We start from the raw sequence: 13,500 nt of genomic DNA, 5'->3' as shown, positions 1-13,500 counted from the left end.
GGGTTATCCCCATAGGCAAGATGAGTTCAGCAAGGGCAGCTTGCACAGTAGAGAAGGAAGAGCAACCACCCTTGCAGTGACTCCAAATTAACTCTGCCACCGACATTCAGCCAGAAGTATATGCTGAGGTAGACATGTGAAGGCTGGTGCCAAACACAGATTTTCATGAAGTTCTGACCGGCTTAGATGTTCACATCTTGTGCCTTAGGATGTAGCACCTACAACTGAAACCCAGTGTACACAAAAAATGCTTCATCTGATTGGTCACATGGATGGGCTCTCAGTAAACTTAAGCACTTAAAAGAAGCAGGAGACCAACAGAAGATGTTTCTACTGTGTAGACAGTAGCTTTTCTTTCATATGTTGAGAACCCAAAACTTGAAAACTCACCTTCACTTCAAAGAAGGCAGAGCCAAATGTTGGCCAACGATATATGTACTTCAAGAAGGCAATCTTGGCCTCATCCACAGTTTTCTGTTCATGTTTGTTGGAGGCGGAAATAATACTCTGTTTAACACACACAAATGTGAGTCAAAATTGTAGCCAAGATTTCTCCAGCAAAAGCTCATTTCATGGAATTGTCCATAGGTATGGAGAAAGTGAAGAAAATTTTACTTACTCCTACAGTTACAAATTACTAATTTATGACTAATAATTTATATAGTTAATAGTTTAACTATAAACTGTAATAGTTTATAGTTAAATTATATTTTGTTAATAATTTATACTTCATTGATGGCAAATTAAAGTTGCAAATTAATTTTATCTGGCATCTCCCTGCCCTAAAATAAAAATGAAGAACAACATTTCCTATTGGCAGGAATCTGTGTAGAACAGAAACCATGCACTATAATAGACATCTCTAGATAGAAATCCAAAGTTATTCAATATGCTATTTGCCATTTTACATAGAAGCATTTCAACTGCAGATACATTTTAAAAGGACTGTGGTCAGTGGGAGTCTTCACAGACAGTACCATTGGCTTTACTCACCAGTGAATTTCAGGTGAAAAATTACCAAAGATGAGTAGCTACAGAATGGTGCCAATCCCCTGTCCCTACACCCCCCCCCCACACACACACACACACAAAGCAGATTTTGTAAAGAAGACACTTCTTCATACCCGTTTCCACTCCTCTGGAGATGCTGTTCGGATCATGTTTTCAGGCACTAGTACCTTCAGTATTTTGGAAATTGCAGCATATTGTGTTTGATCATTGTTATACTGAATTTTAAAAATCAGTCCAGCTAAGTGGATGGCATCCTCTTTTGAGCACTTGTGATAGCCTCGTAGATATTTTGGCAGTTCCTGAAAAGTATGATTTATGAAGACTATTTAACGTGGTCCCTTTCTCTGCAATTTGGCTGAGGGGTTGTAGGTGACAGGCAACAGTGAGTTTAGCAATAAATGTGCTGTGAGGTTCCTGCTGAACACTAAAGCACCAAACTAGAGGTAAGAAAGGCTTCTATGCAGATACTTCTTGAAATTTCTTTGCTTACCTGATCAGCTTATCATCCTTAAATTTAATTCAGCTGCAGAGTCAATTCTGGGCACTGCACATGCGGTCACCACACATGTGGTCGGCCCTGCTCAGTACAAGAAGGAAGAACACGACCTACTTGTTCTATTCCAGATATAGCCATTCCACCTCTCACAATTCTGTGAATTGATTTTAACATGGCAAAATCACTTGCCATGGTAATCTGGTGTGTAAATCAAGTGATGATGAGATTTTAAAGTTTTAGTAGCCTGGGAGATGTTAGCCCAGATGGAAAAAGGTATAGAATTAGATACTCTGTAGAAGAATGCTTGTCTCATCTATACTGACTAGAACAGAGAACCCAGATTTTAAAAATAAACTGGGAAAAATTGAAGATGAAGCTTGATTCTCTTTTTCAGTTGGCAACTTTTGGTTTATTTGTATTTGTATTTAGTCTCTTACAGTTAGAAAAATTATCTTGATTCTAACATTTTCAGGTAGAATTGAGAGCATTTTTAAACTACAAAAGACTAAATCCAAACACAAATAGGAAAAGAATCAAACAAAGCTTGCCTACTTCTTTCATTTTCTTTGATGTGGTTCCTACTTCAAACAAGCAGTTTAAATAATCACACTTTTTTGTAAATTAACTGGCATTCTAATTAAACACATAAGCTGTATTTCAGTTGACTGAAAAGGGTTCATTCTTTTTAAAAACTAAAGCTATTCATTCAGAATGACACTCCTGCCAGGTATGGTTGAAGTGCATGGTTTTTAAGATGTCACAGAAATCCTTCATGTGTGAAGTAAAATTTCCCATAGGATTGTGCCCTCAATGCTGAAAATGCTTTTGACTCTGAACCTTACAAACACCCTGTGCAAATTGGGGAAATGGCAGAGATCAGCTAATCAGCCAGTTTCAGCAGTCTAGCTGCAGTGTTTCAGTCAGGGAAGAAAGGAGGATGTAGTGCTGCCAGGATACCTTGTATCCTAATGGCCCTGATCCCTCCACTCTCCCTCTCTCCACTGTAGATTTTCTGGCCTTTGGGAAGCAGCTAACACAGTTATTTCTTAGCCAGCTGTGAAGCGGGGGAGGGCTCAAGCGCAGATTCTCAGCATGAGGTTGGAATATTTCCAACCTTGGATATGAGATTCCCAAGATTACATTGAGGACTCACTCTCTAACCAGAACATTAAAAGTCGGCAAATTCCTGACCAAAATCCAACAATAACTTGTAGAACTGTGGTGATTGTTGCCTTGTTATACAAGTAATGTTACCTGATGGTAATGAAAGGTGCAGTCAGCCTTCAGGTCCTTTCCAGGAGTCACATTTAGCCATAATTTTCTCATGAAATAAACCTGATAATTCACAGTGATGGGAACCACTAGGAAAGCACAGTTATAGACATGTAAAACAGGGAACTTCTAGTCTTCCTTGCCCCTCTAACTTCCCTAAACCAAGCCAGCCAATTGCTTCTACTTCCAACAACCCAGAAAGGAATGCTGATTCAAAGAGGGATGATTCATCTAGCAAATGAACTGGCTGTCTCCTCAATTTTCAGAATGATTATTTCCTCATAATCAAGAGCTGCCCCAGTAGAGTATTCATCAGCCGACTTCCATACCCTCTTTGCCTGGCCTGTTTTTCCTCATCCAATCGGTCACCTGCCTCAAGGAGTCAAAGAAGTAATCTGCCTCATTCTGGCTGATCACCTGGAAGGGATATAAATGGGAGCTGAGTTAGTACAGTAAACTAACTATCCTAAGAGTTCTCAATTAATGGAAAGTTTTGGGAAAACAGGAGCTAAGCAGATGTGATGCCAGTATGACCCATGACTTAGAATGTATGTCATACAGACGAGGTATGAAGAGTAAAAATTAGGTGAAAACTGCAAAGTGGCAAAAATCTGCCTTCTTGCCTATAAGAGTAAGTTTAAACAGAGCTTACTATCCCATGGAGCTCACAGTGGAAATGTGACCCATAAAAAGTCTACTCCATACTGTTGCACTCTGTGCCAAATTACCTTGTCTGCAGTCTTGACAAATAAGCTAAATCCTTCCCAGGAACTCAGTTCCATCTTGGAGGCGATAATCTGACACAAAGTCCGTACTTTTGTGTTTGTTCCTACCTCAAACACCTGGAGAATAAGAATGGGGTACCAACGTAAGTAGACAGAAAGGGAAGAGAATACCAGATGGGTGGGTGAAGGATGGGTCTGCTAAGAGATGGACACTTGTCCCCTTGGTTGTGACCACTGCTGCTGAACTGGCCCAGTGCCAAACTGGTCTGACCCAACAAAGCATTTCCCCCCTAGAACTGTCTCCTTCAGAGGCCATTCCACCAGGTCACTATATCCATTATGAAGCACTGTGTAAGAATCGACTTTGCCTATTTTCTTCTTCTCTTCCCATACCATTTTGCTCTTTATGTTATGTATATTAGATTGCAGATGACTACAGAATATGAAGTACACAGAATATGAAGTCCCCGCAGCACTTTTAATAGCTATATATGGAAGAGCTAAACTTACTTGCTCTGTGTCATTGGGAAAGTAAACCTTATGTAAAATCTTTGTGATATTCTTCTGAATTGCCTCCACTTCCACACTGTGTGGGGCCCACTTCCGAGAGCCACTCCTGGAAAACAGCAGTGCAAACAGAGCACTCTCAGAGAAGGCTGTTTGCTCACTTGGAGGTGCAAACAGTCTGTTCAAATAATCACTTTGATTAGAAAGAGTTTTCTAGAACAAGGAAGATGCTATACAGAGTTTTCACTACCAACAAAAGACTAAATGATGATAGTTGCATAACTAGCAAGTATGTGTCCTCTTCTTTTTACTTAATAGTAGGCACAGAGGGCCTTCACTAAGACCAGTTCACTAGCTTTCATTCATTGATTTTCACTGAAAGTATGGCACATGAGAAGCAGAGATTTAAGCCTTCCCCCACTAGCTGCAATTCCAGTAAAAATGGAGTGGAGGAAGTGTCTGGTGAACATAACAATTTGGCCAAGAGGGGGGGAATCAGACAGCATAAATGGAACTCAGTGCAATATTTAATAGGAACACCTAGGTGATGTGCAACTTGGCTATGGAGTGAAGAGACCCAATTCAGGCCCTCCACATGGAAGGAAGGTTGTACCTTTCATACTTTTTGTAGACTAGGTTACATGCTGTAAATTTTGGGGGGCAATCCTTTGCATATTTAGATAGAACAATCTGTGCTGTCTGGGACATGCTGGGAACTGTAGGACTTCTTGTGTTTAAACATGCTTTCAACTGTACCCTTAGATACTTTTCCTTCTACAATATACATGTTGACAGGGTGGGGTTCTGCTGTTTTCTGATGAATGGAAAATACAAAACCATCCCGAAGAACTAACAAAGCCCCTGTACCTCATTACCCTTTGGATCCTTCGCCTGCAGTCCAAGGCCAGGTTCTCCTTCTGACGAGTTTCCATGAACTTCTGAGCATGTTTCAGCAGGGATTTACTAGGAGGGAAAAGGCCCGTGCAGAGCCACAGTAACTGCCAACCACGATTCAGGCTGTACCTGTAGGTTGGACAAATGATTTCAAAACTTTGCATATTAATATTTATACAAAAGATTATTCAGCTAATCCAACAACTATTCAGATTTTGGAATCTGTCAGTCCGGTTCTCTGTGGTCCATGTACTGCTACAGGAACAAATGTCTCTGGTGTTGCTCCCTATGGAGGTTCTTGAAGTCAGCTGCCTCAGGTGCTAATCGGCCAAGCAGTTCTTTTTCTGACAGTGAGATACAAATCAGTTGTTCTGAAAAGCAACCACCTTTCAAGACATGCTTAGAAATGCTTCACTTTGGTACCTGTTGTTGTTCTCTGTCAACTGTTTCATGATCTGACAGTAGATCTCATCGTGCAAAAGTTCCTCCTGGATTGCTGCTACAAATATCTGGTCAGTGAGCTCAACAGGAGATCTCTCCTGCTTTGAGGGGTAGTCGCCCATGTATCTCATGATAGGTGAGCAAAACGTTAAGGAAAGGTTTATGGAGAAGATGCACAATACCCAACCTAGAGCTAATTTTCCCTAAGGGTCCCCAGCAAATGAATCTTTCAGTAAGACTCAGAACTGCTGTCTGACAAACAGATCAGCTCAAAATTACCTATTAGCACTCCTTTATGTGACTTTTTTCTTGACATCCTCATTTCCCTTACCCTAACAAGTTCCATGAGCCACAGAAGGTACCATTGTCAGTGAATATCTCTCCGGGGATAAACCAACATGGCTAGCTGGACAGACAGGTCACCTGCACTCTGGCCTATCCTCCTCTTCTTTCCCCTAATTCCCAGTCTTCTCAATCCAAACCAATCAAAACATCAAACTATTTGCATGTCAGAAATGCAATGTATGGTAGAAGCCGTTCCTACTTCACTTTCTACTAGAAACCCAAAAACAGGGAAGCCAGTTGAGGCAAAATGATTCACTTCACCCATTCATAAATAAATTACTTTCCCCATAAAGGATATCACTGAAGGTCTGGCAAGCAGTGTCCCAGAGGTCTGGGTTAGTACACACTTTCTTCAGCAAGGGCTGCTTCAGGGGCTCTCGAGAGTGAGCCCACAGGTGACTCCGTGCACGGGACTTGTGCAGGACGGCCTTGCTGATTGACTCCTTTTCAGGAACTCTGGACAAACATAAAAGAGCAGCATTGCCTCCTTGCAGGGATGTGTAGCAAGGCTAGGAGGATCATCTGATAAAATTCTGGCAAAAATCTGCACACCATGGAAATAGCACAGGGTTGTTTGCTATGTTGTGTGAATGCAGCTTGTGAATATGTTCATGCCCTGTCCATCTGTGATAAGGAGGAAACCTCTTCCCCTATCATTGCAAGGTGTCACTTCTGAGAGAGGTGACTGAATTGTGCTTTTGCCCATTCAATAGTCCCTCCTCCCCAGACTTGGTATCAGAGGTTGTATGGCACCCGCCCTGAGGCCTTAACACAGGGATGCAGAACCACATGCCTGGCAGACAAATCCAGCCGCCCTAGGTTACAAATCAAAACAACCTCCAGAGTCCCCAGAAGGTTGCAGTTACTTTGCCTGCCCCCAGACACTTTCCTTCCAGCCACCAGTGACTTTGTGGTTTCCCTATGTTTTTGTAGTGGTTTTTTATGCTTAGCTACTGGCAGGAAGAGTGTTAAGCTAAAAATGTGCTGCTGTTTGGGGGTTTATGGCTTGCCACTTTTGTCTTCAGCCCTGCCCCACCTTGGAATTTGAGAGCTTCCCTGAACTAGAACTCAGCCTTGTGCTGAGAGAGGCTTTACTCCCCTGCCTGACCTGCTGCCTTGGGCACCCCTCTCTGAGCAACTTGTCAGGTTGGACTGTGATGGACTGTCTGGTCCTGCTGAAATATGAGTCTGCTTGGCAACTTGCTGACCCCATTACCAGCCTGGCAGAATGTGAACATCAGCTATGCAAGACACAGGTCTCGTTCTGTTCGTGGCTCTTCTACAGGAGGCTAAGAGTGGTTGTAACAATATGAAAGAACCTTTGATTCAGCCTGGACTGGGTGTACTTCCTGGAAAAAGCCAGGAAGTAGGCGAGGAGAGGGAACTCTGTAGAGGAGTCTTTGAATAAAACTTGGCAGTTTTGTTTAGAAAGCAGAGTATGTCTGGCTCCGTGGGGGTGCAGGCCACCAGTTCTGAAACAGAGGTGTCTGGCCAGACATGGCTGTGGTAGATACCCTGACAGAAGCCGAGATGCCCTTGTTTTGTGTTGCTTGGGTGTTCCTCCTATCATGAAGAACTGCCTTACACTGCCAACTTATTTTTCCATCTCTCCTGGTATTGCCTCTCTAGCAACTTAGAGTCTCAGCCAGAGATCATTTCCATCACCAGCTACTTCATCCATGTAAGGATGAGGTAAATGCCAGGGACTGAACTTGGAAAAGTATGCATGCAAAGCTGGTGCCCCGCCACAGAGCTACTGACCCTTACCTGGGTTATGGTAGAAGTGTTAAATCCACAGTAAAGGCAAGACAGAAGGCAATGAGAACAGAATGCCTGAATGTTCAAAATCAAAGCAGCAAAACTTCTCTTAAATACATATTACTATAAGGCTACACATATGATTGCTTGAGAAGAAATGAATGATGTGTTTTTAAAATCTCATACTTAAGGCATCTTAAAACTACTTTAAAACTAATACTCGCAGGCAAACCTCATCGCATTTCCTAAAGATAATAAGGCATTGTTGGCTCACATGGCAACAAGGCCAAGCAAGTGGGATACATCTGCAGATCTTGGCAGCAGTCAACAGAAAGTGGCATTTAAAAACACTTTCAATTTGTAATGGTATATTTGTTTGCTCACAGTTCCTTTCCAGACGTGCTTCAAAATGATATAATTACTAATATGCAGTGTTTGTTGGGTTATATTTCTCAAGAGGTGCTTTCAGAGTTACATGTTGACACTATGGTTTGGTTTGGTTTTTTTGCATTTTGTTGATACGGTTGATAAAACATGTTGTATCCCCACTTTGCCAAGAGGCGATTGGTGCGCACTCTGCTGAATATGGGGAAAGTGCTGATGTGACAGAACGGCATAGTTGTATCCTCTACATTTCTGCAGATAAAGAATACCCAAAGGAACAAGCACCATAGTCGTTTCTTCACATTTTGTGAGAGCAACCTTGTGTGCCATTTCTCTTGGCAAAAGGTAGGGTACAAATCACATTCATCCATAGAAGATGGAGTAGGATGCAATAACCAAGTTGGATCTGAGTGAAATGACTGTGGATTCATCCCCAGCAAGCTCCAACGTAATTGGAGAAGACCTACAAAACACAGGAAGGTATACCTGAAGTGTTCATAGGAAAATTCCTCCAGAGTATATGGCTTCACTTTCACTTCCTCTTCCTCAGGTTCCTCCATGCGAGAGTTTAGTGATGCCAGCCTCCGTTGTTCTGGCGACATCGTCAGCAGGCTCTGCAAAAGAGATGGCCACTTGAAGACTCCATCTTCCTTGCTATGCAGGGCATTCTGTCTTAGCTGGCACAGTAGCAACAGCCCAAGGTTAACAAACCAGGGGCTGTGAAAAATGCAGTAGGAATAAGTGTATGTGTGACCTCCTGTGCACAGACACACAATTCAATTGGAACAAACAACCCAGGGATGGCCCATTTCTGGGTTCCATCTGTGACATTTGATTCCAAAACTGTGGGTTGTTAGAGAACAATGTTCGAACCCATGATTACAGCAGAAGAAAATCTTAATATTCCTTGTTAGAGGAGAAATCAAAGCTGAGCTGGCAGCTGGTGTGGAAATTAGGAAGGAGGACACCGAGGAGATGAAAACACAAGATTCCTGGAGAGAAACCCTGATGGACACCAGGAAACCTTCAAGCTCCTAGAGGAAATACCCTGCACATGGCTCAATACCAGATGCACATTTCTTTACAAGTCAGCTGTAATAGCAACAAGATATAGTAATGGGTGATGTTGGACACACTGGGGAACGGGCTTAAAAAGTGGACATTGTAGGCTCCAATATATTAAATAGGGAGCAACTCCTCTGGTCAAAGGGACTCACTGATGCCTTTAAGCTACCTGAAGCCTCTTCAGCTTCCTTCATCAGCATGGAGAAGTACACAGAAGGTGCTCCATTGGGTAGCTGGGGGCCTGCCCAGCTCTACGTTTGCCAAGAGGCTTCCAAACAATCAAGGGATCAGGAGGCTCACGCAACTCTACCAAAGGTTCCTGCAGTTCCCCAGTCGATCCTGCCACCTTCTTCCACACCTCTGAGTCACTTTCTGTACATTTGTGTGGGTTGAAGTTTGTTGACTCTACTAATGGCAGGGTGGTAACTATTATAATTGATTTATTCCCAGCGCTTACGTACTGCCCACTCACCTATCCTGCTGGGTGGTTTACAAAGTTTAAATAAACACAATAAAGCCTATAAATGGGATGCAGTAAGAGCCTCAACACAGAGCAGGCACTGTCTTATTGGCTCCTTACCAGGAGCTGACTAGAAGGCTTGGTAACTGTAGGGATGACATAGAGGGCATCTTGTGGCACAAGACCAGATCTATCAGTTCGCTCATTCTGAGCATGGATCCAGCCATGGCTTTCTCCCAGTCCTCTCTCTCGGTTTAAAATCAGCAGATCCCCCTTCTTAAAGGCCAAAATGGTAGAGTCATCTGGAAATAAAACAACAACTATGTTTCATTTCATAATTTCATTTCTGTACTGCCCAATAGCCAAAGGTCTCCGGTTCACAAAAATTTCAGTCCACAAAAAATACAGAATCTTTCAACATACATCAGTTTAAAATAATTGAAAACAATGAAAACCAGTTACAACAGGATGCCTCATTATGTGCAAATGCAGCCATAGCATTACGCTGCTTGGCCTCTTTTGGAAGTATGCACTATATTGTCGAGAAAAATGTTGTCTGGCCATTCACCAGGACATGGCAGCATTCCTGGCTTATAAAAGGACAGTTGTCTGGCACTCTAATGAGACTGGGCTTTTGTTACTGACATAATTGAGGGCCAAACCAGATTTGGCATGATATGGAGAAAACTTTCTTTCTGCTACTGCTGCAGCCTTAACCCAAGTGCCCTTCCTATTTTTCCTGAGTTGCAAAGCGGGCAAATACAGCCCAACACACGATGCCTCTGACAGGTGAGATGCAGCCATGTGGAAACAACCCTACTTAGCTGTGTCAGAAACCTCACTCAAACAAAAACCTTTAAATTTATAGACACCAAAAGAAAGTACTTGAAAAATGGTATGGGTAGGTAGACTTTATTTTCCTCTAGAGACAGGAAAGCATGGAAAAAGTGGAAGGGACTGAGAATTGTTGGAACAATACTACAAAACTGAATCATACAGGGGTAGTCACCATCCCCTTTTGTGAGCAAAACCTTTCATTTCCTCTTAAGAACTCACCATTTGACAGCTGTCAAGAGAAAAGCAAAATAACAACCTATATGCAGCTTGCTTTGTTTACTTACATGGATTTTGCCTCATGGACCTTTGGCAGGAGACACTTACCAGGACATTGACCAGGCAAGGTTACTCATTTTTTCTATCCCTTAGGTGCTCGCTTGTATAACTTCGAATTAGCAACTCCACTGCCTCAAAATTATGAAAAGGCTTGCCCACATTTCTACCCCCCAAAAAACCTTTTAGACAGAGGTGACAAACCAGTAACAGCTGCTCTGATGTACCACTTGGGCACTTCCAGGGAGGTGGGGTCAGTAGCTGTGGCAGGCAAAGATCAGGAAAAAGAATGGGAGGAAAAAGTTGTAGCTGTGAACAAAAATGAAAGAGAAGCGCCAGTGCCAGTTACTCTAAACTGCTGCTTGAGCAAGGTCCTGGCTACCACCGGTGGTGGCCCAGTGAGCTTGACAGCCACATCGGGGGGGGGGGGGGCAGGGCTGCCACTCTTGCCAAGTGCACCTCTTGCACCATTTTCCTGGAGCCATGATGAAGTGAGTCACCTGGGTTCAGATGTCATGACAAATTATCACAGGCCCGACAACCCTTAGAACAAGCCATGGGTTGACAGAGGACTTGCTACCCCCAAGCAAGCCAACTTTTGGGAAGCGGTCCACTTTCACATGACACAACAACCCACCATGGCCAGCTATCCACAGTAGGTTGCTGTCTCATGCAAAGTAAGTCAATATCACACCATTATTTTGTGCCTATTTTAATCTTTGCCTACTGTAATTTTCCTGCCCTGTCTAATAGCAACAGTTCTGCAGAGTTACCTTTCTGCTTATTTTCCTGCATTGCCACAGCATACTGTGACCTCTCTTTTAGACCTTCAAGGAACATGACCACCAGCTCTGCAATGGCAACACTGTTGACTGACGTCAGGACAAACTCTTCGGCACGCAGTGTGGTAAGGGTGCAACTTTGTCCAAATGTCTTGACCGCCCTGTGGACCACAAAGCAATTTGTTAAAGGAAAACAGCTTCTTGAGCATCAGGAAAACACAATTCTTTTGCTGGAATTTCCATCTATGGCCTTCAGAATAAGAGCTCACATTTCCTGATGTCCATCAATCCAAAGTCATGATAATCTTTTAACATGTACAATAAGCAAAGGATTAGAAGAACGAAACAAAATGATTATTTTTTAAATATCTGAATGCTGTATCAGAACCATCTGGTTTAGTATGTCACATGATTTGCTTCAGTTCTGCCACATGTCCTTACATAAGCACCTTATCTATAACAGTGATTCACAGCCTGAATGACTCGATATGTAGGAGATAGGGAGCAGTATAGCATAAACAAAAATTTGAAAGTGTCCGGGTGGACAAAACTCTACAACTGTAGCTTGGGAAGAAGACATGATGCAAGCATGAGACTTCATTTCCCTTTTTCAGCTATGGTCACAGGAAGCCAGAAGAATCATATGTAAACCATCGTGATCATAAATGTTTTTTATGTAAACTGTTTTGATATATTATAATAATCAGATGGTGTATAAGAAATTTTAAATAAAATAAATATGTGGCAGTGTTATAACGAAGTGATGGGCAGCTGAGCAACTTTTGGTTCCTGGGGAGATGTGTTTGGGACCTGTCTTGTATGTGGGCGTTAAGCACCGAAGAACTTACCTGCCACACTGCAATAGTCTTCAGCGGAACACCACACCCTGAAAGTGCTTTGTGCGCCAAGCTTGCAAACTTACTTGCTACACAATCTGCAGACCTGCAATCTGGCCTCCACCAATGCTTGACTTTTCCTTGCGTTACCAAAAAAATAATTATTTTTAATGTTTCTCTAACTAGAATCTCCATTTACTCCAAAATTTGGAGTGCTACAGTGAGATGCACTTCAGCATCCTGTGCAGAATTTTGGCAAGACTGCAGCTGCAGCCTCCCTGGCCCTGTACAACTAGGAGACTCACCTGTTGGTGTGGATGCCAGTAATTTCTGGAAAAGACAGATCCAGGAGTCTCTTTTCTGAATCATCCAGGAAGCAAATACCTTTCCAATTAATTGCCACTATGAAATGGTTCTTGGGCAGACTGGGTCCTGCAACACAGTAAAAAGGTAGCGTAGCAATCTTTTCCTGTATCATGTCCTCTTCTCTCTGTGCCCTCCCCCACACAAAAGTGTTGTTGTTACCTGAAAATTTGGTGACTTCAAAGAACCTAGAAAAGAGCAGAGGCCACTGAAAGCGGGCGAAATTCACCAGTTGCTCCTTCACACTCTGAGAGGAAAGCCGGTCCTGAGTGTAAGGGGCCTACAATATATAAGCAGTAGACTGGATTCCAATGTGCACATCCACCAAAGGCAAGATATCAAAAGAAGGCTGTTGATTTTTCCAAAGAGGGCAGAAGGGCCTTCACTGACTACTGGCATGAATGCAGTCCTACTACTGATAAAACTGGCAACTGCAATGCCTTCATGCATCCATCCATCCATCCATCGAAGAGAAAGAGGAAGACGCTTTCATACTCCAGAAAGCCTCACGACTGTTTGGATTGCCCGTGTGACATTCAACATTAGGCTGCTGTTCTAAAATCCTTCAGAACTTTGTACTGGTCAAAGAATGGAGACACCAAGTGCAGATCCAGGTGTTGTTTTAAGCACTTCAACACAGCAAGAAAAACAGTTTGGAGGTGAGGGGATCCCATTCAGGTTTCACCTGCTTCTCTGTGCGTGCCGGCAGACGCAAGTGGCAGAGCAAAGCCCACTCATGCATGATAAGCAAGGGCAGCAGGACCTACTAGGGGAGGAGGACAAGATCTCATAGGTGGGACTCGTGCTAATGGTAGTTTCAGAGAATGGGAGATTTACAGTCAAGCAAAAAGCATAGGAAAAGAGAAGCTGTAGTAGAAAGGAAGACAAGTGGGAGATCATGGGCTGCTTGGAAGAATGATACGAAGGGAGAGAAGTGGGTGGTCTGCCTGAATGCTGTGACCCCTCCCAGGACCTTACACACTCTAGCAGCTTAATGGAGCCCCTCAGCTATTATAAACCTTGTCTACTTATTCCTGTGCCCATGGATTTG

The 13,500-nt window shown here is 43.0% G+C and overlaps 1 protein-coding gene across 1 annotated transcript in view; it reads right to left on the bottom strand.

The window, feature by feature from the left end:
- Positions 1-13,500, bottom strand: part of MYO7B (myosin VIIB) — a 63,234-nt gene that overhangs the window by 3,621 nt on the left and 46,113 nt on the right. The window contains exons 32-45 of the mRNA XM_044435523.1: positions 12,612-12,729; positions 12,392-12,518; positions 11,242-11,411; positions 9,479-9,660; positions 8,320-8,447; positions 5,990-6,147; positions 5,329-5,482; positions 4,879-5,034; positions 4,015-4,120; positions 3,508-3,621; positions 3,109-3,196; positions 2,762-2,868; positions 1,125-1,310; positions 391-507 (exon numbers count right to left, since the gene is read on the bottom strand). Coding sequence (XP_044291458.1) covers positions 391-507; positions 1,125-1,310; positions 2,762-2,868; positions 3,109-3,196; positions 3,508-3,621; positions 4,015-4,120; positions 4,879-5,034; positions 5,329-5,482; positions 5,990-6,147; positions 8,320-8,447; positions 9,479-9,660; positions 11,242-11,411; positions 12,392-12,518; positions 12,612-12,729 — 1,911 coding nt within the window. The remainder of the gene's footprint in view (positions 1-390; positions 508-1,124; positions 1,311-2,761; positions 2,869-3,108; positions 3,197-3,507; positions 3,622-4,014; positions 4,121-4,878; positions 5,035-5,328; positions 5,483-5,989; positions 6,148-8,319; positions 8,448-9,478; positions 9,661-11,241; positions 11,412-12,391; positions 12,519-12,611; positions 12,730-13,500) is intronic.

The sequence above is a fragment of the Varanus komodoensis genome, unplaced genomic scaffold, assembly GCF_004798865.1.
Source record: "Varanus komodoensis strain SLA01 unplaced genomic scaffold, ASM479886v1 scaffold1, whole genome shotgun sequence".
Taxonomy (NCBI): Eukaryota; Metazoa; Chordata; class Lepidosauria; order Squamata; family Varanidae; genus Varanus; species Varanus komodoensis.
This window is presented reverse-complemented; position numbering and strand designations above follow the sequence as displayed.